The following is a 23282-nucleotide window of genomic DNA, read 5'->3' as shown; positions in this document are numbered from 1 at the left end:
ATAACATACTTGTCTGTCGGTGTTCCTCTAGGATTCTCGTAGTGCATTGGTATCAACATTGATTCCGATAAAAATTCCACCATCTTACTTATTCAATCAACCAAAACAAGGTATCAATAAAATTGCATTATGCACTAATCATGCTTCTTGCTCAACTTATAAATATCATTTTCTCATCAACTTATCAATTGCATGTAAATAACTCATGCTCATAAGTAACTTTAAAACTATAACTTTTGCTTACCTCGTCAAGCTGGCGGAGATGGGGTGTTGGCTCTTGTCAGTGACATAACTCTTTTAGTCTAAGACTCTAGCTTAGACTCAATCAAGAAGAGACTCTATAAGAGATTATTCTCAGAGCAGACGAGCTGCTCTGATACCACTCTGTCGCAGCCCGATATAGTCAGTGATAGCGTGTACCAAGTATCGTACGACTAATAAAAGAAATAGTGACAGAAATAGAAATACATCTTGTTTTAGCGGAAGCAATTGCAAACTTTACTCATTTTAAAGAAGGATTTCAAGACTAAAATATTTTCTTACTTGGGTAAAACATAAATAAGCAGTTGTAGACTTAGCAAGGATTTGCAAGGTATTTTCCCTTATCGGATATTACAGGCATAAGCAAATTAAATAAGAGTTTCATCAGAGTTGTGCAGCGAGATACGTTACTATATGTGTGAAGACATATAGCAGGGAGTTCAATTACTTATAGAGTCAAGCAATAAGATAAGAGTGAGACATAGGAAAGACACAACCAACTGACAATTCCAACAGCCTTTACCCATCCTCGCGCCAAGCCACACCTGCACATTTAGAAATACATGCAGAGCTGAGTACCAAAAAGCACTCAGTGGACTCATGCCGAAAATAATTGAAATGTTGCTCTTAGAGCTATATGTCAATCTTGCCCTTTTCAATGCATCAAAATGATTTAGTGAGATTAAAAATAATACCTGTTCATATTTTTCTGTCATAAATTCATTTGCATCATCATAATAATATCATTAGTCTGCAGACATTATATTCAGGGTATGTGCCAACTATGAGAACTCATATAACATATATATACTAGGTGAAGAGAAGGAGGCCTCCTTCAAATCACCGTGACCGGCCGACTAGAGACGGCTCACGATCACCTCTGCGCACAAAACCTTTACTGTCATATAAATCAGTTAAAGGCCGATATCTTGCATCATGATTATAATCATGTCTTTCATAGAGGCAACATACCACATCTCATTCTCATCAATAATAAATATGGCAAGTTGACAATTTTCATAATTCTCATCAATAATACTTCAACATGCTTCATTTTCATAAGATTTTGCATTTGCACTCATTATCATGGTAGCTAGCCATAATAGAGTTAGAATAAAGCCCACTTGTCTCAGGGGTCGATGACGTAACGCTCAGAGTCGTACTAACGTCGGCCGTCACTCGAACCTTTGGTGGCGCACGTGGTTTAGATTTCCATGTGACAAAATAAACTCTAGTTAGAATTTCATCTAACTAATATCTTAATACTTATGCTTTCATCATATGCTTAATCGCATCTTATAACTTCTCTACTATTTACCCAATTGGATCTCCCAATTTAATTGGATATCTTATCCAATTAAAAGACTCTCAATCCTAGGTAAATAGCATTTAAATAAATCACTTGGTCATTCATACTTCAAAATAATCAATCATTCCACACAATACATTTTCACAATTTATCACAATAGTCAAATGACTTGAAAATAATTCTATGAACTTGAAATCTTTTTCCTTGTAAGTAAATTCCCAAATATTCATGTAAGCTTGGAAATAAATATATAAAATTTTTTAGTAGTATTTTCATGACATAACATGGTGTATTCCTCCACTAAAACTTTGAAATCCTCAATACAAATTCAAGGTAGAAATTTTCGGACTCCTACAGTTTACCATTCTGCTCTACCTCAACTTTAAAGAATAAACTGTTTTAACTCAGAAATCTCCTGAATTCGAGACTTACACCGTTGAAAACCTCTTTGAGTCTAATTTTATTTAAAAAACTGTAGAGTGAAAAACTCCAAGTGGTTTAAGAGATATGGGTGTTTTCCCACAGTCTACCAGATTCGGCAGTTTTGCACGATTGGAAGTTAGGATTTTTGAAAAATAGCAAATGTTGGCCAAATGGTTTGAACTTTTATGTGCATCTATATAACACATGTATATTTCTACCATAAAAAGTTGGGAGGCTGAATATGTTTTAACGCTACTGAAAAGTGTGGCTCTAAAGACTGCCCTTCCAAATTTCCGGTAGGATTTTGCAGTAGAAGTTTTATATTTTAAAAAGGTAGTACAAAAGGTCCAAATGACTTGAAATTTTACCAGTATTCTCAAGACACATATATCTACACACTGTAAAAGTTTGAAGAGTTTTGGACGAGGGAAACCTTGTCGACTCATCAGTCCAGAATGTAAGAAAATTTCTCAAAATGGTTGAAATAACAACATTTATACATATCATCTTAGATCCATAATTTCACCACCATTCTCATGCATTTCCACACTAAGAACTCATCATTCTTCAATTATCATAACATATAACCCTCTTAAGGGTTTTCAAGAAATATATCTTCCATTTTCATGCATCTAACATGTAGGAATGTATAAGCATGTGAAAAGTAGTGAAAGTTTGAAGGAGTTCATAACACTTTCCTTCACCATAATTTTCGAAAATCATAGAAGTAGAGAAGGGATTATCATGCTTCAATATGCTTCAATATACATGCTTATTTATCATGAAAATATATACATAACATAAGAGAAGGATTTGAAGGTTACTACCAACAAATCAAGGAAGGTGGAGTAGAGGGTGGTGCGTAGGCTTCTTGAAGCTTGTGCTTGAAGGTTGGAGCACTCTTGGTGGCTTTAGTGTGAAGGTAGAACACTTTTGGCTTCCTTAACTCTTACTATAATTGGTGAAACAAGAAAAGAAGGGTGGTGGAGTGAGGAGGGTGGCTGCCGAAAATATGAAGGAGAAAGGGGGGGAGAGAAAGCTTGGCATTGATGAGAAGTGATGGTGTGATCTTTCCATTAATGCACAATCTTGTAGGCACTAGAGAGGTGATGGGTGAGGATGTCATGAGGTGAGGGGAATAGAGAGTGAGAAGAGAGAAGAAGAGAAGAGAGAAGAAGAAAAGAGAGAAGGGTGAGGGACGAGAGAGAGGGAGATGAGAGATAGGTGTGCATGTGCTTGTGAGAGCTTGAAGTGTGGAGGGATGTTGGCTAGAGAGAGTAGGCCTTAGATGGCTCATCATGCTTGCATATGCTTCATTTAATGGTGGAGAAAGAGAAGGGTGTGGGAGAGGGGTAGAGACCGAGAGAGGGAGATCGAGCAAGGGGGGGGGGGAGTGTGAGCATGTGCATGTGTGAGCTTGGAAAGGGGGATTGTGTTGGCTAGTTAGGTTACCCTTTTAGGGCTTAACTTAATGTGGTATGTGGGTTTCATTTAAGGGGGAAGAGAAGAGTAATGTGGGAGAGGGGAGGGAGTGCGTGAGGGAGAGAGTGAGAGAGAGACCGAGAGGGAGAGAGAGTGAGAGAGATCGAGAGAGTGAGAGAGAAAGAGAGAGGTATATATATATATATACTTGAATAATTATAACTCTTAGTTAGTGTGTGGGAATATATATCTCATGAAAATATATTTATTCATGTGAGGAAAATTTATCTCAATTATGATATAACTAATATCATAATAACAATGCATCAATAAATCATATGTGAATATTCTACCAAGTAAAATATTTATATCACATATACATTTCAATAAAAATATAGGGCGAAGATAGGTTTCTCTATAATAGAATTTATAAGACCCGAGAAAATAATATCGCCTCTTATTAAACTCTCAAAATTTCTTATCTCATTTATTCGCCCACGTGCATAATTACTCTAGCTACTAATTAAAAACTCAATTTAAATCGAGCTAGGGCACAAATAGCTTCTCAAAATACGGGGTGTTACACTATGGCACCTGTTAATTGAAAAGAGTTTTGACGAATAGGGTTGACGACTGATACTAAAAACTCTTAAGTAAGGAGTTATCAGTTAAGTTACTGGAACTTAACTGATGCACGTAAGAGCTTCAGTCGAGTTTGCTAAAACAGAGATGATAACACTCTTCCTGACTATCAGAGGATAGATCAGTCAGATTGATATCATACGCAGCGGAAATAACTTTGTTTCGTAATAGCCTCGGTTGAGCACGTTGTTAGTCTTAGGTTTCTCTTTGCAGTTATTCAGTATTCAGTTTATCAATTGAAACAACACAAGTAAGAATGAAAAACTGAAAGCTGTAAATAACACAGAGACTTTTACGTGGTTAAGAAAACACTTCCTACATCCACGGTCGGTTCATCAGACCAACATTCCACTCCGTAAGTGCTTAACTGGTGCACTGCAAACTGAACCGTGTGCTTGCCGGGTGCACACAACCGTACCACTGAAGATTCCACTCTTCAGTACCCACACTTCACTCGTGTCGGATTTCTCACTCTTAGAACAACCCGTGCTATGATCTCTCAGAGTCAGAGTACCTTCCTGAACTCCGAATCACTCAAACACTCTACTCTTTCTTTCGAAAGGAGGTTTGAACACTTACCAACTATTACTTCAAAGAACAAGTTCTTTGAAGCAAGTTTGACCTAGGCTTCTGGGTAAACAGAGCTTTGCCTAAGGTCTAAGAGAATGTGTGTAATCAGTAGTGACTGACTTTTGGCTTTGGAATTCTCTTCTTCGATTCAAGCTTTGGGGAGGTTAAGTTTTTGCCTGAGAAACTATTTTGGCAGAGTTTCAGCTTATGTTGTTGAATCGGTGAAGATTGAAGTGATCCTCGAACGCTATTTATAGGAGAGGTCTTGAATAGATCTGTTGGCGCAGAAACGTCTTCAAGATTTCTTCCGTTGGAGAGCATTTCGAATTTGGGTAGAGGCTTCAATCTTCGAGGTTCCTTGTTTGGTGGGAACGGCTATCTGATGAGCCCAGGTTCGTGCTCTGTTTTTTGTGTTTGTTTTAGGTCTAGATCGAGTCCTTTTCCTTTAGTTTCTATTGTTTGGTCGCCTGAGAGGGCGTAGTTCTATGGCAGGACCAGCTTGTGGACAAGAGGTGCTCCAGGGGTCGAAACTGCTGTCACTTTTCATGAAAAAGGTATGTGCCGGAAGCAAAGGGGAATTGGAGGCAAAACCATCCCTTATGCCCATAAGTACCGCATGAAAGCTGGCAGGCAAGAAGAGGAAGGCAAGGGAGGAAGTCAGAGGTACAACAGGCGGGCGAGGCAGGACTGCAAGTAGGAGCTTGATATAGGCCGAAGGCGGCAGCTATCCAAAAGAGACCGATGAGGCCAAACCACCGCCTTATCCAAAAGGAAACGAATCTTCAAGATATTAGGTCTGAAAAGGGATAAGCATCTCCATGCTTTGCATGGATCCGGCCGCAACACAATGGGCTGGGCCTTACGTTGCCCTAATCGCACCTATAAATACCCGAAGAGCTTTTGAAGCTAAGGGTGCTGAAAGACCGACCTGTTGTGTAGTTTATTGTGAAGTTCAAGCTTGCCCGGGCTGTGGGCATAGTCTAGGTTATTCGGTACATGTTTTGCACGACACTTTTGGCCGTAGGTACTCATATTTCCCTTCAAGTAATTTCAGTTTACGTTATGTTTTCTTTTATATCTTTTGCCTATGTTATTTACTTTATGTTCGGCTAAGTTTATTATTCTGGCTTGGGCAAGATGATCTAAGCATGAACACTTAACTCGAGAGGTCTAATTTGGGCATAACAACTGTATGGGCATATTCCCGATACACTAGGTTTGATTCCAATAAAGCTGTAACAACTTGGTTAATTAATTGATCACTAGTTAACTAGAGAGTTTTGGTCACAAGTAATACTTTGGGCATAAGGCGAAACGCCATCGACCTCCAAAATAGTACAACGAGTGTTGGAGCCGTGACTGCTGTGAAATATCGGCGTAAGAGTCAAGTGGGTCTGTCTAAATCTTAAAGCATTCTGGGCAAAGCACAACTAGCGATAGGCCATCGCAGAGAGCGTGGATGTTGCCCGGGGTAGTTGATTTCCATTAGCCGACCCTTTTAAGGGATCATACACTGAAAGGATAGATTGGGCAAGGGGTTTTTGCGTGCGTGACGAGTGACAATAGGGGTGCAACAATTCTTATGCCTATAACCACTGGTATGCGAGTATAGTGATTAATCTTTGCACCCATGATCGAGTGTCCAGTTCATGTTTAGTGATTCAAACCCAAGTCAGAATTGTTTGTTATTTGATTTATCTACTTTTGCTATTTCAGTTTAGGTTGGAAACCCCGTTTTGCCCATAAGCACGTTGTGGTCAGAACACTGCAGAATACAAACCCTTTTTAGTGACACCCTTGCAGGAGGAGTTACTGCTCAGTTCCCTGTGGATTCGACTCTGGACTTACCACTAGCTAGTCTAGTTGTGGGCACAGGATATTTTTATTTGCACAAAGCTCAAATGATAGCTTCGTCAAATTAGCGTCGTTGCCGGGGAACTGAGACCGCTAGTAATTTCTTTTGTAATTTTAGTGTGAGTTTTGCCTTAATGTATGTTGCTTCGTCGTACCAGGAGTGCAGGTAATGAAGATCTTTTGTTTAACGCGGAGATTGAGCGACTTGTCCGACTGAACAACGGTAATAGACGCAGGGCAGAACAAGAAGCACGGGCAAGACAGAGGCAGTTAGAAGCAGAGAGAGAGATGGCAGAAATTCCGGAACCACAGAATGACAACACCAACAAGACTCTCCGGGACATGATGTTCCTGAACAACTTGAACCTCCGGCCGTCAGCCATAGTATTACCGGAGATCACTGGAAATTGGGAGCTGAAGCATACACTTATTCAAATTTTTCCCAAGTACAGTGATATGCCCGGGGAGGACCCTCAAAGGCATCTATAGGACTTTGAGATGGCATGTGGAACAGTCCGCACCGCTAGCCAAGCCCTTGGGGAGTACATCCGACTCCTTACTTTTATGTTCTCTCTGTTAGAAGGAGCGAGGGAGTGGTTGTACGATTTGCCCGAAGGAAGCATTTGGACCTGGCAGGTGTTGCAGAGCAAGTTTTTGGAAAAATACTTTCCAGCCGCCCGAATCCAGAACTTGAGGACTCGGATAAGCAACATCAAGATGGGCTCGGGAGAGATCCTCTATGAGTACTGGGGAAGGTTCAAACAGATGCTGGCCAAATGCTCCAACACCATATACCGGATCATGACCTTATTCGGTATTTCGTGGGGGGCTTCGAAGGCAAGACAGGCAATGGTTACACGCCGCATGTGGAGGATCGATCCTGAACAAGTCCGCAGCCGAGGCTTTCAAACTCATAGCCGATATGGCCGAGGAATCAAGGGATGAGGAAGGTACTATAGTAAGAACTGCTCCGGTACAAAACCCTTCTGCCCAAGACGACAAGTTGGACAAGCTATGCAACATGTTCGAGAAATTCATGACGAACCAAGGGACATCCAACCAAGGGACCCCCAACATCCGGAAACCTGTGAAGGTATGCCAACTTTGCATGGCAAATTCACACGCAACGGATGAATGTCCACCACTTTTCGAAGATGAAGAGCTTAATGCTATTGGGCAACAGCCAGGAGGAAATAATGGGGGGCGACATCAAAAACCCTTTGAACCTTACAGGCAGCAGTATAACAATCAAGGGTGGAGACAACACGAGAACCTTAGGTACGGCAACAACAACTTTTTGGGGCCAAACCAAGGGCAAACGAGCAATCCACCATAATACTCGCAACAACCTCAACAGGCAAGAGGATCCTCCCTGTCAAAACTTGTGCACCAAATGGCCCAACAACAAGTGAAATTCCAGCAAGATACCGAAAAGTTCATAATGGAGACAAGAGGAGGAATGCAGAATGTAAATTCCCAACTGTCGCATCTTGCCCAAGCGGTAGCCAGACTTGAGAGCAAACAAGGGGAACTCCCTTCCCAAGTGGAGGTCAAGAAAGTGAACGCTATGACACTTAGAGGTGGAAAGGAATTACCCGAGGTTGTTAGAAAGAAAAGTCAAGAGGAACCAGAGGTTAGCGAGGAGGTCGGAATGGGATCGGCAGATGAGGAAGAACTTGCCCGAGAAAGAGAAGCCAAGAGAAAAGCAACAGGGAAGGGCAAAGAGAAATTAAACCAGGCTGAACCCATACTCCCTTTCCCAGGAAGAATGGCCAAGGAACAAGAAAAGGAAGAACTAACCGAACTGGTGAAAATCTTCAAAAAGGTGGAGGTCAATATGCCCCTTTTGGTCGCGCTACGCTCTATGCCCAGATGTGCGAAATTTCTCAAGGAACTCTGCACTCGGAAGGTCAAATACACTGATGATGCAAAATTTCAAGTGGGCGAGTCCGTGTCTGCGGTCTTACAAAGAGATATGCCCATAAAATGGGGGGATCCTGGCATGTTCTATATCCCGTGTGTAATAGGAACCATAAAGGTGGAGAAGGCAATGCTCGACCTAGGGGCATCCATAAACGTTATGCCTTTATCCATGTATCAGGACTTGGAGATAGGACCACTAAAGCCTACCCGAGTGGTGATTCAACTGGCAGATCGGTCAAACGTTTATCCAGAAGGAATATTGGAGGACGTTCTGGTCAAAGTGGATGAACTAATTTTCCCAGCGGACTTCTACATTCTTGACATGGGAAAGTCAAAAGCACGCGATCCAGTTATGCTTTTGGGAAGGCCATTTCTTAAGACTGCCAGGACACGCATCGATTGTGATACGGGAAAACTAACATGTCAGTTCAAAGGAGAGACAGTGACTTTCGACATATACAACGCCATGAAACATCCAGCTGATACCGAGATGGTGTAAAGTGTCGACATGATCGAGAAAATTGTTGAGGAGGTTTTGCCCAGAATAGCATGCAAAGAACCATTTGATGTGGCAATTCAGAATGGTATCACCGAGGAGGACATGCAAGAGGAATCATTGCAGGAAGCAGTGAAGATGCTAAATGCGTGGAGCGAAGGAGTCAACCACACGGAGGCTCTGAAAATCCCTACCCTAAAGGAGGAAGACCGACTGGTACCCTCAATCCATAGGGCCCCCAAGCTCGAACTGAAATCTTTGCCCAAACATCTCAAGTACGTTTTTTTGGGCGATGATGACACTTTGCCCGTAATCATCAATTCAGAGTTGACACCCGAGGATGAGAATAAAGTCAAGATGACCCTGGGTAAGTACAAGGATGCTATCGGATGGACCCTAGCCGATATTAAGAGCATAAGCCCTACCGTATGCATGCACCGCATATTGTTAGAAGAAGATGCAATTCCAGTCCGGGATCCCCAGAGGAAGCTAAACCCAGCCATGAAGGAAGTTGTGATGAAGGAAATACTCAAGCTATTGGATTTGGGCATAATATATCCCGTGTTCGATAGCAGGTGGGTAAGTCCAGTACACGTTGTGCCCAAGAAGTCTGGCATACAAGTGGTGCATGGAGAATGAATTCTGGGAACTGATTGCTATGAGATTGCAAACCGGCTGGAGGGTGTGTATTGATTACCGCAAGCTCAATCAGAAAACAAGGAAGGATCACTTTCCTTTGCCTTTCATCGACGAGATGCTTGAAAGGCTTGCGGGAAATCAATACTTTTGTTTTCTGGATGGATACTCGGGGTATATACAGATTTGGGTTGCAGAGGAGGACCAAGACAAAACCACATTTACTGGTCCTTTCGGCACATTTGCGTATCGGAGGATGTCATTTGGGCTATGCAATGCCCCGGGCACGTTTCAAAGATGCATGATGAGCATATTCTCGGACCTTCTTGAAAATTGCATCGAGGTGTTCATGGATGATTTCACGGTTTATGGGCAAACCTTCGATTCATGCCTAGACAATCTGGAAAAGGTACTCAAAAGGTGCATTGACAAGAGTTTGGTTTTGAATTATGAGAAGTGCCACTTTATGGTCAAAGAAGGGATTGTGCTCGGACATGTGATCTCAGGCAGAGGAATAGAAGTGGACAAAGCCAAGATTGAGATCATAGCCAAGTTACCATACCCAACAAATATCAAGCAGTTGCGAGGGTTTCTTGGGCATGCTAGTTTCTACAGAAGGTTTGTCAAGGATTTTGCAAAAATAGCTCAACCCATGACAAAGCTACTCCAAAATGAAGTGGAATGGAATTTTGATGAGGATTGCAAGGAGGCTTTCCAGATCTTGAAGAACAATCTGATCTCCGCACCCATAATACAACCTCCAGACTGGGGATGCCTTTTGAGGTGATGTGCGACGCCAGTGGATATGCCATAGGGGCAGTTCTTGGGCAAAAGCGGGGAAAGGAAAGTCATGTCATCTACTATGCCTCAAAGACATTGAATGGAGCCCAAATCAATTATTCCACAACAGAAAAGGAGATGTTGGCAGTGGTGTTCGCCTTCAAAAAATTCAGGTCCTACTTACTTGGGGGAAAGACCACAGTCTACACCGATCATGTTGCCCTGAAGTACCTTTTGGCCAAAAAGGAGTCTAAGCCCAGATTAATCCGATGGGTTCTACTTCTGCAAGAATTCGATGTGGAGATAAAGGACAAGGCTGGAGCACAGAATCAAGTGGCCGATCATTTGAGCAGGATCGTGAGGAAAGAATAGGGGGAACCAATCAAGGAGATGTTCCCTGATGAGCAGTTGTTATATTCTCAAGAAAGGAAGGAAGACCCTTGGTATGCAGATTTGTGTAATTACCTATGTTCTGGATATGTACCCCCTGGATACACTTATGCCCAGAAGAAGAAATTAGCCAAGGAAAGCAGGGAATACATTTGGGACGAACCATATATGTGGAAACAATGCGGGGACCAAATGCTACGAAGATGCATCCCACAAGAAGAGCAAGGAAGCATCCTAGAGTTCTGTCATTCAAAGGAGTGTGGGGGACATTTTGGGCACAAGAGGACTGCAGCCAAAGAATTGGAATGTGGATTTTACTGGCCAACAATTTTTAAGGATAGCTACGCTATTTGCAAGAACTGCCCATAATGCCAACGAGAAGGGAACATAACCAGGAGGAATGAAATGCCCATGATGCCCATCATGCCCGTGGAGATATTCGACATTTGGGGGATGGACTTCCCAGTTCGAGAGGAAACTTATACATCCTACTTTTGGTGGATTATGTCTCCAAATGGGTGGAGGAAAAGGCATCCCCGACGAATGACTCAAAGGTAGTGGTGAGTTTTTTGAAAGCTAATATTTTTTGCAGATTTGGTGTGCCCAAAGCAATCATCAGCGACCAAGGATCCCATTTCTGCAATTTCTCGGTCGAGAACCTATTCAAAAAAATACGGTGTCCAACATCGGGTCTCAACAGCCTACCACCCACAAGCTAATGGACAGGCAGAATTATCAAATCGCATTATCAAAACGATTTTGCGAAAGACCGTTGGCCCAATAGGGAAGGACTGGAGCTTAAAGCTGGAAGATGCCCTATGGGCATATCGCACCGCATACAAAACTCTCTTTGGGATGTCACCATATAGAATGGTGTATGGCAAGAGATGTCATCTACCGGTGGAATTGGAGCATAAGGCTTTCTGGGCAGTGAATAAAGTGAATTATGATTGGAACCAGGCAGGGCAAGAAAGAAGGCTAGAGATCCAAGAACTCGAAGAAATCAGAAGAGAAGCATACGACAATGCTGTTCTCTACAAGGAAAGGATGAAGAAAAGCCACGATGCCCTGATTACAAACAAGCAGTTCAGCTTTGGGCAAAAGGTACTTCTGTACCAAACACAGTTCAAATTTGCACAAGGCAAGCTGAGTACCAAATGGGCCGGACCTTTCGAAGTACAAGTCCAATTCCCAAATGGGGCCGTCGAAATCAAGAATCCAAAATCAGGAAGAGTGTTCAAGGTGAATGGACAAAGGCTGAAGGCCTATTGTGGGCATGAACCAAACGTTGGAGAGGAACTAGATCTCACCCCAACCACAAACCACCTGGTTTGATCGGAAGGTACCACGCATGCCCAGGACGATAAATAGGGCACTGGCCAGGAGGTAACCTGGTGCTTTTGCATTTTTCTTTCCTTTCTCTTGTTTTTCGTTTTGCTTTTTGTTTGCCTAGGAACTAGGTTGTGCCCACAACAGTGGGCGAGTTTGAGTTTCCCGCCTTCGCGGGGTTTGAATTTGTCTTTACAGAAATAAGGAAAGCCGTTATGGGCACAAGCAGTCCAAAGGAGGGGCATTGATCCAAAGGCAGAAGGGGACTCTCGGGCAAAATGCGGCTGAAACCGCCTGACGTACGTCACATCAAGTGACAGTTGTCAGCCCTACCTCCAAAACCCTAAAACCCCTACCCACAACGTCACTACCCTAACCATCCAACTTCCCATAATCACTACCCTCCTTTCTCGGCCCGTACAAAACTACCACCCCGCCACCATGGTTTCCACCAGACCAAAGAACAAACTCAGAGGAATTCCCCAAGGCACGAAAATCGACCTCACCGGAGAAAGCCCCACACCACCGAAATCCAAAACTTTGAGAAAAACCCCACGTCCGAAACCACTTTCGATGGAAACCACAGCAACCCCATCGTCCAAAACCCTGCCGCAAGCTGAGAGTCCCTCGCCGGTGGATGAAAATGTCATCGAGCAACTCATGGCGGAAATAGACGTCCCCACGCTCGGCACTGACAAACAGCATGCAGCCGAAGGGGAGGGCAAGGCCACACCGGAAATGGCGAACAAAGGCGAGGAAGAGCCGTCTAGGAGGAAGCAGACCTCCACCACTCCAAAAAGGAAGAAGCCGACGGCCGAGAAATCGGCCACGCCGGCCGAAGGATCATCAAATGAGAGAAACGAACCTTCGGGTTCAGTGCTGCAAGAGGAGCAGGGAGAGTCCAGTGAGGAGCCAGAGGAAACACCAGCCAAAAGGAGAAGGAAAGTGATGGCCCCAACCCCGATCCGAATGATCAAGGGAGAGCCGGCGTCCGCACTGAGAAGCAGGAAGAAGACGGCGAAGGGGATTGTTGTGCCCAAGATCCCGGATATGAAGTCGCTGGAGCCTTTTGGCATAGTGGAGAAGATAAAGGAATACTTCGACAACATCGGATGGAAGGTGATTTATGCTTAATTGTTCTAAATTTTGGGGTTTGTATGAGCTTATTTTAAGTTAAATCTTCTGGAAATTGGTGCGTTTTATGGTTTATTTTATGCTTTGCAGGAGATTTAGATTTTATAGATGGAAGAGTGCAATTGTGGATGAAATTGGCGTTTTTTTAGGTGTTTTGGTGTGTAGAGCAGAGCTGAAGGCCCGCGCCAGAGCTGCGTAGATAGCTCTGTACCAGAGCAGAGCAGACATCTCCAGAGCAGAGCAGAGCTAAGTGCTAGAGTCAACCACCAGAGCTGACTTTTCAGCTCTGTACTTTACAGAGTCAAACGCCAGAGTAAAACGCCATAGTCAACTATTCAGCTCTGCCCATCTCGCCAGAGCTGACTTTTCAGCTCTGCCCATCTCGCCAGAGCTGACTTTTCAGCTCTGACTACCTTTCCCGAGCTGACGCACCAGAGTTCGCCTTCCAGAGCTGAGTTACTATCGCCAGAGCTGAAGAAACTTGCAGAGCACGCCAGTTGGACTTATCTTCTCTTACACGATTTTATTCCTTTTAGAGTCCGATTTTACATGGCAACTTTGATAGTGATCAAGAGGGATTTGAAGTCTATAAATAGGGCTTAGTTATTCATTGTAAAAGATAATCCTTCTGCCTCCAAGCGTGTAGTTAGATAAAACCCTTTGCCCTAATCTTTAGTTTCCGCCAAGTTAGCCAAAGCTTAGGTTTATTGCTTTTCTAGTGTTAGTTTCGATTTCTGTTCTAGTTAGTTTAGTTTATAGTTCTTTTAATTCAAGTTTTAGATTAGTTCTCCGTTTAGAGTTGTAATTACGTGACAGATTACTTCCCGAGACGAAGTTACGGTATTTCTTTAATCAAGTTTATTTATTTGCTTTTACTTATACTTTCTTTAAATTCTGCAAATTTACTTATGCGTTTTTATGATGCTTTCTTTAAATTATGCACTTTCGTTTCTGCCTAGTTAGATTAGATTAGAAGTTTTAATTAAAGTTATTTAAATTCAATTTGTCTAGTAAATTCTTTACTTTAAGTTGGTTTAATTCTTGCCTAGGGTTTAATAGTTTCACGCCTAGATAATTTTAAGATTAAGTTTTATTTAAGTTTAAATTACAAGCATTAGTTAATAATTCCTTTTTTCCTAGTGAAGTTTAATTCACGTTAATTTATTTTCCAAGTTTTAGTTTAATAATCCCTAGTTTACTGCTTTTGTGTGACATAATTAATTGCCCTTAAAGATCTTCCTTGAGAGATGACACTGGGTCAACTTACCATCACTAGGATGTCCTTGTTCTATTGCAAGTCAATCTAGAGGTGTTTAGGTTGAGTCAAATTTTGGCGCCGTTGCCGGGGAAGGTTTTAGGCTTTTTAGTTGTGTCACTTTTCTTTCCGTTTTTACTTGCTTTAATTTTTTTTTTCTTGTTTTTGGTTACTGTCTCCCTCCGGTGCGTTTAATCCATGCGTTAAGTGCTGTGTTTACAGAGCAGCCCGGTGACAAGGAAGAAGAAGAGCGTTGCCAGCCCTCCAAGCACGCCATCGCTGCAAGTCCAGCACTTCAAAGAACCAGCCATCCGCCGTCATGCTTCGAGCTTAAGATTGGAATTCTATGGCAGATTATTATGATATTTGTGAGTACATGAGCCTTTGGGAGGAAGCAATTCCCAAGTATGGAGTTATGCAGATCCAATACCATGAAGTCATACGAACGTTGGCGAAAGTGCCCAAACTTTTTAAGGTTGGGCATAACTTCCAAATACATTTGCGTGATTTTGATCCTGAGAGCACCATTCAAGCCTTCATACACGCGATCATGTTAGTCATTCAATCGGCACAAACAGGATGTTGAGTTTGTGGATGCAACAGTAAAATGCTTTGAGACTCGCGTCCTTCAAGTCGTTAGTTGGGTGAGAGATATGATACGCAAGTGCAAGGGAGAAAATCTAGACATGGAGGATTATGACAACAATGACAATGAGTTCACTGCTGAAAAGCCAATTGCTGAGATCATGACCGAGGAGGGATTTCTGCAAAGTTCAGCTCTGACGAGCCCAGCTCTAACGAGCCCAGCTCTGATGAGTCCAGCTATGATGAGCCCAGCTCTGATGAGTCAAGCTCCCGACGCTACCAACCACGTGCCAGCCCTGCCAAGTCCAGCGCTGCCCAGTCCAGCCCTGCAAGGTCCACCTCTACCAAGTCCAGCGCTGCCAAGTCCAGCGCTGCCTAGTCCAGCGCTGTCAAGTTCAGCGCTGCCCAGTCCAGCCCTGCAAGGTCCACCTCTACCCAGTCCAGCGCTGCCAAGTTCAGCTCTGCAGAATCCAACTATGTCAAATCCAGTCCTGCAGAGCCCAGATATGCAGAATCCAGCCATGCCAAGTGCAGCCCTGCAGAATACAGTATTGAAAAATCCAGTTCTGCAAGGTCCAGCGCTGCCAAGCCCAGCTCTGCCGAGCTCAGCTCTGACGAGCCCCTGCTAGGAAGAGAAGGCAGCGCAGCAGAAACAAAAGGAGATGGAGAAAGAGGAGGTTCATGTGTCTTTGTTGGATGACGATGAACTAACCGATTTGTTGGATGAGGATGTGATAGAGTTCGAATGTTTGGCAAATTTAGAGGAAGATTCCACCGAGATGTTGGAAGAGCCTGACTTGGCCTTTGCCAAGAGACTAAGCGATGCCAAGCAAAACAAAATCTCTACACCCTCTATTTCTAAAGTTGTTCAATTCTATTATATCGTTGCCTCTGACAAGTTTTTTTCCAATAATTTTACACAAGGATTTATCTATGATGCAAAAGAGGTCAACTCCACATGTCTAAAAGGGGCAAGCATGATTCCATCAATTCTATCTTTTGGAGCAGTAGATGTGGTGGATGATGAAGATGAAATGGTCCGAATAATGGAATGGTTCAAGCTTGAGTCTGATTTCGGATAACACTTGCTAAGTCGGGCTGGCGACTTTAAAACTAGCGCTTGGTGGGAGGCAACCCACAGTTGGTTTGGTTTTTGTTTTTGTTTTGGTGTTTCCTAAGTTTTTGGTTGCTTGTGCGGATACTTTGATGCTTGGTGTTCATGCTTAAGATTCAGCGCTCCCAGTGCAGCGCTGCCATTTCTACTCTGCATCGACCACAAACTCCACTCTTCACCGCCTCTCACGATGCTTCAGTTTTTCATTGCCGATAATCAGGGACGTTTTCTAAACTATTCGTATTTCTTTTCTGCCCTGAGGATATGGCATGCTTTAAGTGTGGAGGGGTGTTTTGGTTGTGCTTATGCTTTCAATTGGGCGAGATTAGTCTTTCTATGCTTAGTTTTTGGTCTCGAATCTTGCTAATTTTTATGAATTTGTAGAAGAGAAGATGGATTTCGATGTGCATTTCGGGTTTGTGTTTGTTTGGTGGTTATTCTTATTTTACTCTTGATATATGTTTCTTGTTTGTGCAAAGAATTATGAGTTTTGTTGCAACACTTTTGTAAGTAAGTAAAACGTGATTTGTCCGATAGATGCTAGAAGGAGTGTTGTCATTGTGATTACCTACGATCATATCTTATCTGTGAAAATGTTGGACGAATTGCCAACTCTGAAATTGCCAGCTCTGAAACATCTGGCCTGCTCTAAAAACGTGACAACTCTGAGTCTCTGCTCCTCTAGTGTAACTATGAGCATGGGAAACCACGTGAAAAGACTTTGGATTACACCCAAATGGTTTTTATTTCACGAACTATGGCTCAACTGTCGAAAATTTAAGCACACAAAGTGTGAAAATGGTGATATTGATTATAAAGGCGATCACATTAGGGAATTCACTTCTAGCGGAGAATTGGGTCTGATCGAATTGCTTACATTACTCTTTTGTTGCTTCTTAAACTTTGAGTTACTTGCATGATCGAGAGATGTGTGTTGTTGGTAAAATTTTGAATTGACTTTGTGAATGTTTGGATGGAAATTAGCATTGTTGAAATCAATCTCTTCCTAGGATTCATATGGATTTTGCTTGAGGACAAGCAAAAGGTTAAGTGTGGGGGGTTGATTTATGCTTAATTGTTCTAAATTTTGGGGTTTGTATGAGCTTATTTTAAGTTAAATCTTCTGGAAATTGGTGCGTTTTATGGTTTATTTTATGCTTTGCAGGAGATTTAGATTTTATAGATGGAAGAGTGCAATTGTGGATGAAATTGGCGTTTTTTTAGGTGTTTTGGTGTGCAGAGCAGAGCTGAAGGCCCACGCCAGAGCTGCGAAGATAGCTCTGTACCAGAGCAGAGCAGACATCTCCAGAGCAGAGCAGAGCTAAGTGCCAGAGTCAACCACCAGAGCTGACTTTTCAGCTCTGTACTTTACAGAGTCAAACGCTAGAGTAAAACGCCATAGTCAAACGCCAGAGTCAAACTGCCAGAGTCAACTATGACAGAGCTGACTTTTCAGCTCTGTACCTTTCAGAGCACTCGACACCAGAGCTGACTTTCCAGCTCTGCCCATCTCGCCAGAGCTGACTTTTCAGCTCTGACTACCTTTCCCGAGCTGACGCACCAGAGTTCGCCTTCCAGAGCTGAGTTACTATCGCCAGAGCTGAAGAAACTTGCAGAGCACGCCAGTTGGACTTATCTTCTCTTACACGATTTTATTCCTTTTAGAGTCCAATTTTACATGGAAACTTTGATAGTGATCAAGAGGGATTTGAAGTCTATAAATAGGGCTTAGTTATTCATTGTAAAAGATAATCCTTCTGCCTCCAAGCGTGTAGTTAGATAAAACCCTTTGCCCTAATCTTTAGTTTCCGCCAAGTTAGCCAAAGCTTAGGTTTATTGCTTTTCTAGTGTTAGTTTCGATTTCTGTTCTAGTTAGTTTAATTTATAGTTCTTTTAATTCAAGTTTTAGATTAGTTCTCCGTTTAGAGTTGTAATTACGTGACAGATTACTTCCCGAGATGAATTTACGGTATTTCTTTAATCAAGTTTATTTATTTGCTTTTACTTATGCTTTCTTTAAATTCTGCAAATTTACTTATGCGTTTTTATGATGTTTTCTTTAAATTATGCACTTTCGTTTCTGCCTAGTTAGATTAGATTAGAAGTTTTAATTAAAGTTATTTAAATTCAATTTGTCTAGTTAATTCTTTACTTTAAGTTGGTTTAATTCTTGCCCAGGGTTTAATAGTTTAACACCTAGATAATTTTAAGATTAAGTTTTATTTAAGTTTAAATTACAAGCATTAGTTAATAATTCCCTTTTGCCTAGTTAAGTTTAATTCACGTTAATTTATTTTCCAAATTTTAGTTTAATAATCCCTAGTTTACTGCTTTTGTGTGACATAATTAATTGCCCTTAAAGATCTTCCTTGAGAGATGACACTGGGTCAACTTACCATCACTAGGATGTCCTTGTTCTATTGCAAGTCAATCTAGAGGTGTTTAGGTTGAGTCAAATTTTGGCGCCGTTGCCGGGGAAGGTTTTAGGCTTTTTAGTTGTGTCACTTTTCTTTCCGTTTGTACTTGCTTTATTTTTCTTTTTCTTATTTTTGGTTACTGTCTCCCTCCGGTGCGTTTAATCCATGCGTTAAGTGCTGTGTTTACAGAGCAGCCCGGTGACAAGGAAGAAGAAGAGCGCTGCCAGCCCTCCAAGCACGCCATCGCTGCAAGTCCAACACTTCAAAGAACCAGCCATCCGTCGTCACTTCGAGCTTAAGATTGGAATTCTATGGCAGATTATTATGATATTTGTGAGTACATGAGCCTTTGGGAGGAAGCAATTCCCAAGTATGGAGTTATGCAGATCCAATACCATGAAGTCATACGAACGTTAGCGAAAGTGCCCAAACTTTTTAAGGTTGGGCATAACTTCTAAATACATTTGCGTGATTCTGATCCTGAGAGCACCATTCAAGCCTTCATACACGCGATCATGTCTGTCATTCAATCGGCACAACAGGATGTTGAGTTTGTGGATGCAACAGTAAAATGCTTTGAGACTCGCGTCCTTCAAGTCGTTAGTTGGGTGAGAGATATGATACGCAAGTGCAAGGGAGAAAATCTAGACATGGAGGATTATGACAACAATGACAATGAGTTCACTGCTAAAAAGCCAATTGCTGAGATCATGACCGAGGAGAGATTTCTGCAAAGTTCAGCTCTGACGAGCCCAGCTCTAACGAGCCCAGCTCTGATGAGTCCAGCTATGATGAGCCCAGCTCTGATGAGTCAAGCTCCCAACGCTACCAACCACGTGCCAGCCCTGCCAAGTCCAGCGCCGCCAAGTCCAGCGCTGCCCAGTCCAGCCCTGCAAGGTCCACCTCTACCAAGTCCAGCGCTGCCAAGTCCAGCGCTGCCCAGTCCAGCGCTGTCAAGTTCAGCGCTGCCCAGTCCAGCCCTGCAAGGTCCACCTCTACCCAGTCCAGCGCTGCCAAGTTCAGCTCTGCAGAATCCAGCTATGTCAAATCCAGTCCTGCAGAGCCCAGATATGCAGAATCCAGCCATGCCAAGTGCAGCCCTGCAGAATCCAGTCCTGCAGAATACAGTATTGAAAAATCCAGTTCTGCAAGGTCCAGCGCTGCCAAGCCCAGCTCTGCCGAGCTCAGCTCTGACGAGCCCCTGCCAGGAAGAGAAGGCAGTGCAGCAGAAACAAAAGGAGATGGAGAAAGAGGAGGTTCATGTGTCTTTGTTGGATGACGATGAACTAACCGATTTGTTGGATGAGGATGTGATAGAGGTCGAATGTTTGGCAAATTTAGAGGAAGATTCCACCGAGATGTTGGAAGAGCCTCAAAGAGAAACGGAAAGAAATAGATAACAGCAGATAAGAGCAAATCAGAAGCACAACTTGAAAGAGAAAAAGTTTTTCGAGACTGACTCATCCAAAAACACCTAGCGGATGGACTCGAATTTATACGAGGTCGTCCTAGTGCAGTAAGGTGACTCAAGTCGTCTCACACGGAAGGCTTAACAGGGCTTTAATTGTGCTACTCACAAGAAACGGAAAGAAAACCTAAACACTCTAATCGGGAAGTTGGGTCTGGCACTATCTCGCTCTTCTATTCACCAAAACACAATTGAAAGGAAGCAAATAATATTAACTAGGCAGTAGATAAGTAGCAACTAAGAACGTAGAGATAAAGCATCAAACTATCAAACTAGGGTTGTAATCTAGCACTCCAAACCAAACGATCATAAAACCATAAACAACGATCAACCATTAACTAGACATGAGAACAAAATCAATCATCAAATTCAAATTCAAAGAGAACTTTAATTGCCATTAGGGAGATTCCTTAACACACACAATCAAAGAGAATTCGGCAGCAATCAACAACGAACTAACTAAGCACTTAAATTATCAAGGATCAACCACATCACAGAAATTAATCTAAGATTTCTCATTCATCAAGAACATAAAGGAACAAGAAAGACAAACCAAAGGATTCAATAAACTAAATGAGAAAACAAGTGAGTTCTTACAAAAGAGTACGATCCAAAAATCCAATCCAACGGAATGTAAACTGACATGAACTGTAATCCAATCAATCCACAAGATGTTGTTGATGTTTAAAATGCTAAAAAACTAAGGGAATAAGGGTGGAAATCGCCTAGGAGGCTGCTGGGGCCGAGAGTCTCCAGAAAAACCCTAAAATTTAGCTTTTATATGGAAAAACGTAATTGCCGAAAACGCCCAGGGACGGCGGCGCCGTGGACGGCGGCCACCGTGATACGGCACCGCCGTGTGCTCCCTACGTTGATGCTTCCACAGAATTGCACGGCGCGCACCGTGGGGCGGCGACCGGTGTCAGGACGAAGGCCGCCGTGAGATAGCGGCGGCCGTGAGTTTCACTTCCAAAAGTGCTCCCAAACGACGCCAAACAGCTCGACCACTCCCGATTCCTGCACATAACAGTAACACCACCAAATAACATCGAGCAAGTGAAGAATAGAGCAAAAAGACACAAAACATGCTCGACTGCACAACAAAAAGACGCACAACTACTACCCAAAAACGAGGTAAACAACCCCCCCACACTTAATTCCTTGCTTTACCTCAAGGAACGGTCACAACATCAAATGGAAATCCACAAGCGATTCTACACACCAAGCAAAACACCAACCAATCCAAGTCTTTCAAGATATCTATGTCCCCAATCAAGTGTTCAAAGTTAAGGTTTAAAATGCAACAACAAGATGATACCACTCAATCCGATCAGACCCAATTCTCCGCTAGGGGTGAATTTCCTAATGCAATTTCCTTTATAATCATATCTCATTCCTTTTTCACATTCTTTCATCTTTTCACATTTCACTCTTTTTTTTAGGGGGTCAAGTTATTTTCGCTCTTAATAGATAGGCCATATTTCACGAGATTGACATTTTTGGAAGTGATCCAAAATATTCTCGTGTGGTTTTCCATGCTCATAATGATACTATTAGAGGAGCAGAGACCCAGAGCTATCAAGTACTCAACAACCAACCAAACATTTCAACACAAAGATAGATATTAGGATATTGCAATGAAAACACTCCCCCTAGCATCTACCGGAAAAATTACGTCAAGAGTTGCTCATCAGGGTGTTGCATCCAAACATTAAACTAATTACACCACCTTGGAAACAAATCAATCATAAAAGACAAGGACAACAGTCAACACGAATCACAAACCAGAATCGCTAGTGAACCACCATCAACATGCGATGTGCACTTTAACACAATAAGAAATCAAGACGAGGGGACCATTCGCCCCAAAACAAGCAAGCGGGGCATAACAACCAAGCATGCAACGTAGCGATAGAGCATCATAATCCACATGCATCACAATCAACAGCACGACCAATGATAAACTACATCACACCCCCAAAAACGAATAACACCCCTCCCCCACAGAGAAAAACATGCACTGTCCTCAGGGCACAACGAAGAGAAAGTTAGAGGACGTCCCTGAATAGGAGTGCAGCCACACACGGCAACGGCGGTAAGAAGGAAGTCGACCAAGAGCCTCCAAAATTTGACTCAACCCAAAACACCTAAGGGATTGACTCGCAATCGTACGGGTCGTCCTAGTGTAATAAGCTAACCCAAGTCGTCTCTCAAGGAAGGCTAAACAGGGCTCTGATCATGCTACGCACAGAAAATAGGAATTAAACTTAAACACTCTAATCAGAAGGTTGGGTCCGACACTCTCTCTCCGATTAACTAATGCGTAATTAAAATTAAGCATATAAATCTATCTAGGCGAAAGATAGGAAGCAGGCAAAGAAAGCAATAAGACAACATAAAGAACTAGGGTTCTAATCTAACAATCTAGAAAGCAATAATGAAATCCAAAATCATAAAGCAATAATTATCTAGGCAAGGGAAATAAACAAGCATGCAAATCTATGGCAAACACTAATCATGATTTATCCTAAGGAACATGTAAACGAAAAGCAACACAATTCATGACATTTACTTGTGAACAAATCATCGAGGTGTGTAGTATTACTTGAACCCAAGCAACGATCAAGGTAAAGGGGGCCATTTGCCCCACACAAGAAAGCCCAAAAACACAACAAAAAGACACCCACAGGATCCACAAATACCAACAAACACCCCCCCCACACACTTAAAATCTGGCACTGTCCTCAGTGCATACAAAAAGAGGGGTGAAAGAGGAAAACTTCCCTGAATACCGATCCAAGTGGTGAGTCTGTAGTATCCCACGATGTCTGCCAATCGTCATCTATAAACCAAACAGTCCCCAACGCACCAACCTGCACCAAACAACAGAAACACAAACCCAAACAAAACGAAAGAAAAACGAAAATAAGGGAAAGCAAGAAAAACATGGGTTGCCTCCCATGCAGCGCTAATTTTTAAGTCGCCAGCCCGACTAAAAGGATCTCTTAACCAAAATCCGATTGAAGCGTCAGCTGCTTAAGTGCCTGTGTAAACACATCTTCTTGAATTGCAGCTGCCGATCCTCCTAATGAACGCTCCATGCTCATATCATGAGATGGTCTTTTATCCACACATCCAACAAGATCGAGTGACACAACCTCATCAAGCTTCTCTTCCAGTGGCAAGGCACACAGAAAGCCTTGCTCTATATCATCTTCCTCTTGCAGTTTTTCCAGGAATTCCTGCTCAATGTCAGCCTCATCCTGCAAGTTAG

General features: G+C 42.7%; 4 protein-coding genes across 4 annotated transcripts; all 4 read left to right on the top strand.

Moving 5' to 3' along the window:
* The first annotated feature begins 7874 nt into the window (after positions 1-7874).
* On the top strand, positions 7875-8903 carry LOC130990080 (uncharacterized). The gene has a single exon (XM_057914309.1). The coding sequence runs from the start codon at positions 7875-7877 to the stop codon at positions 8901-8903; it is 1029 nt and encodes a 342-aa protein (XP_057770292.1).
* Positions 8904-11576: 2673 nt separating this feature from the next.
* Positions 11577-12041, top strand: LOC130989921 (uncharacterized). The gene has a single exon (XM_057914121.1). The coding sequence runs from the start codon at positions 11577-11579 to the stop codon at positions 12039-12041; it is 465 nt and encodes a 154-aa protein (XP_057770104.1).
* Positions 12042-15110: 3069 nt separating this feature from the next.
* On the top strand, positions 15111-15638 carry LOC130989844 (vegetative cell wall protein gp1-like). The gene has a single exon (XM_057914014.1). The coding sequence runs from the start codon at positions 15111-15113 to the stop codon at positions 15636-15638; it is 528 nt and encodes a 175-aa protein (XP_057769997.1).
* A 3417-nt stretch (positions 15639-19055) lies between these two features.
* LOC130989761 (uncharacterized) lies at positions 19056-19940 on the top strand. Its single transcript, XM_057913892.1, has one exon. It carries the CDS (start codon positions 19056-19058, stop codon positions 19938-19940), a length of 885 nt encoding a protein of 294 aa, XP_057769875.1.
* The last annotated feature ends 3342 nt before the right edge of the window (positions 19941-23282 follow it).

This window comes from Salvia miltiorrhiza, chromosome 1 (assembly GCF_028751815.1).
Source record: "Salvia miltiorrhiza cultivar Shanhuang (shh) chromosome 1, IMPLAD_Smil_shh, whole genome shotgun sequence".
Lineage (NCBI taxonomy): Eukaryota > Viridiplantae > Streptophyta > Magnoliopsida > Lamiales > Lamiaceae > Salvia > Salvia miltiorrhiza.
Note: the sequence above shows the minus strand (reverse complement) of the source record. Positions and strands in the feature narration are given on the sequence as shown.

What these genes read in the sequence shown, in the direction of transcription:
- LOC130989761 (XM_057913892.1), top strand. Translation starts at nt 19,056, where the DNA reads ATGTCTGTCATTCAATCGGCACAACAGGATGTTGAGTTTGTGGATGCA.
- LOC130990080 (XM_057914309.1), top strand. Translation starts at nt 7,875, where the DNA reads ATGGCCCAACAACAAGTGAAATTCCAGCAAGATACCGAAAAGTTCATA.
- LOC130989844 (XM_057914014.1), top strand. Translation starts at nt 15,111, where the DNA reads ATGGAGGATTATGACAACAATGACAATGAGTTCACTGCTGAAAAGCCA.
- LOC130989921 (XM_057914121.1), top strand. Translation starts at nt 11,577, where the DNA reads ATGGTGTATGGCAAGAGATGTCATCTACCGGTGGAATTGGAGCATAAG.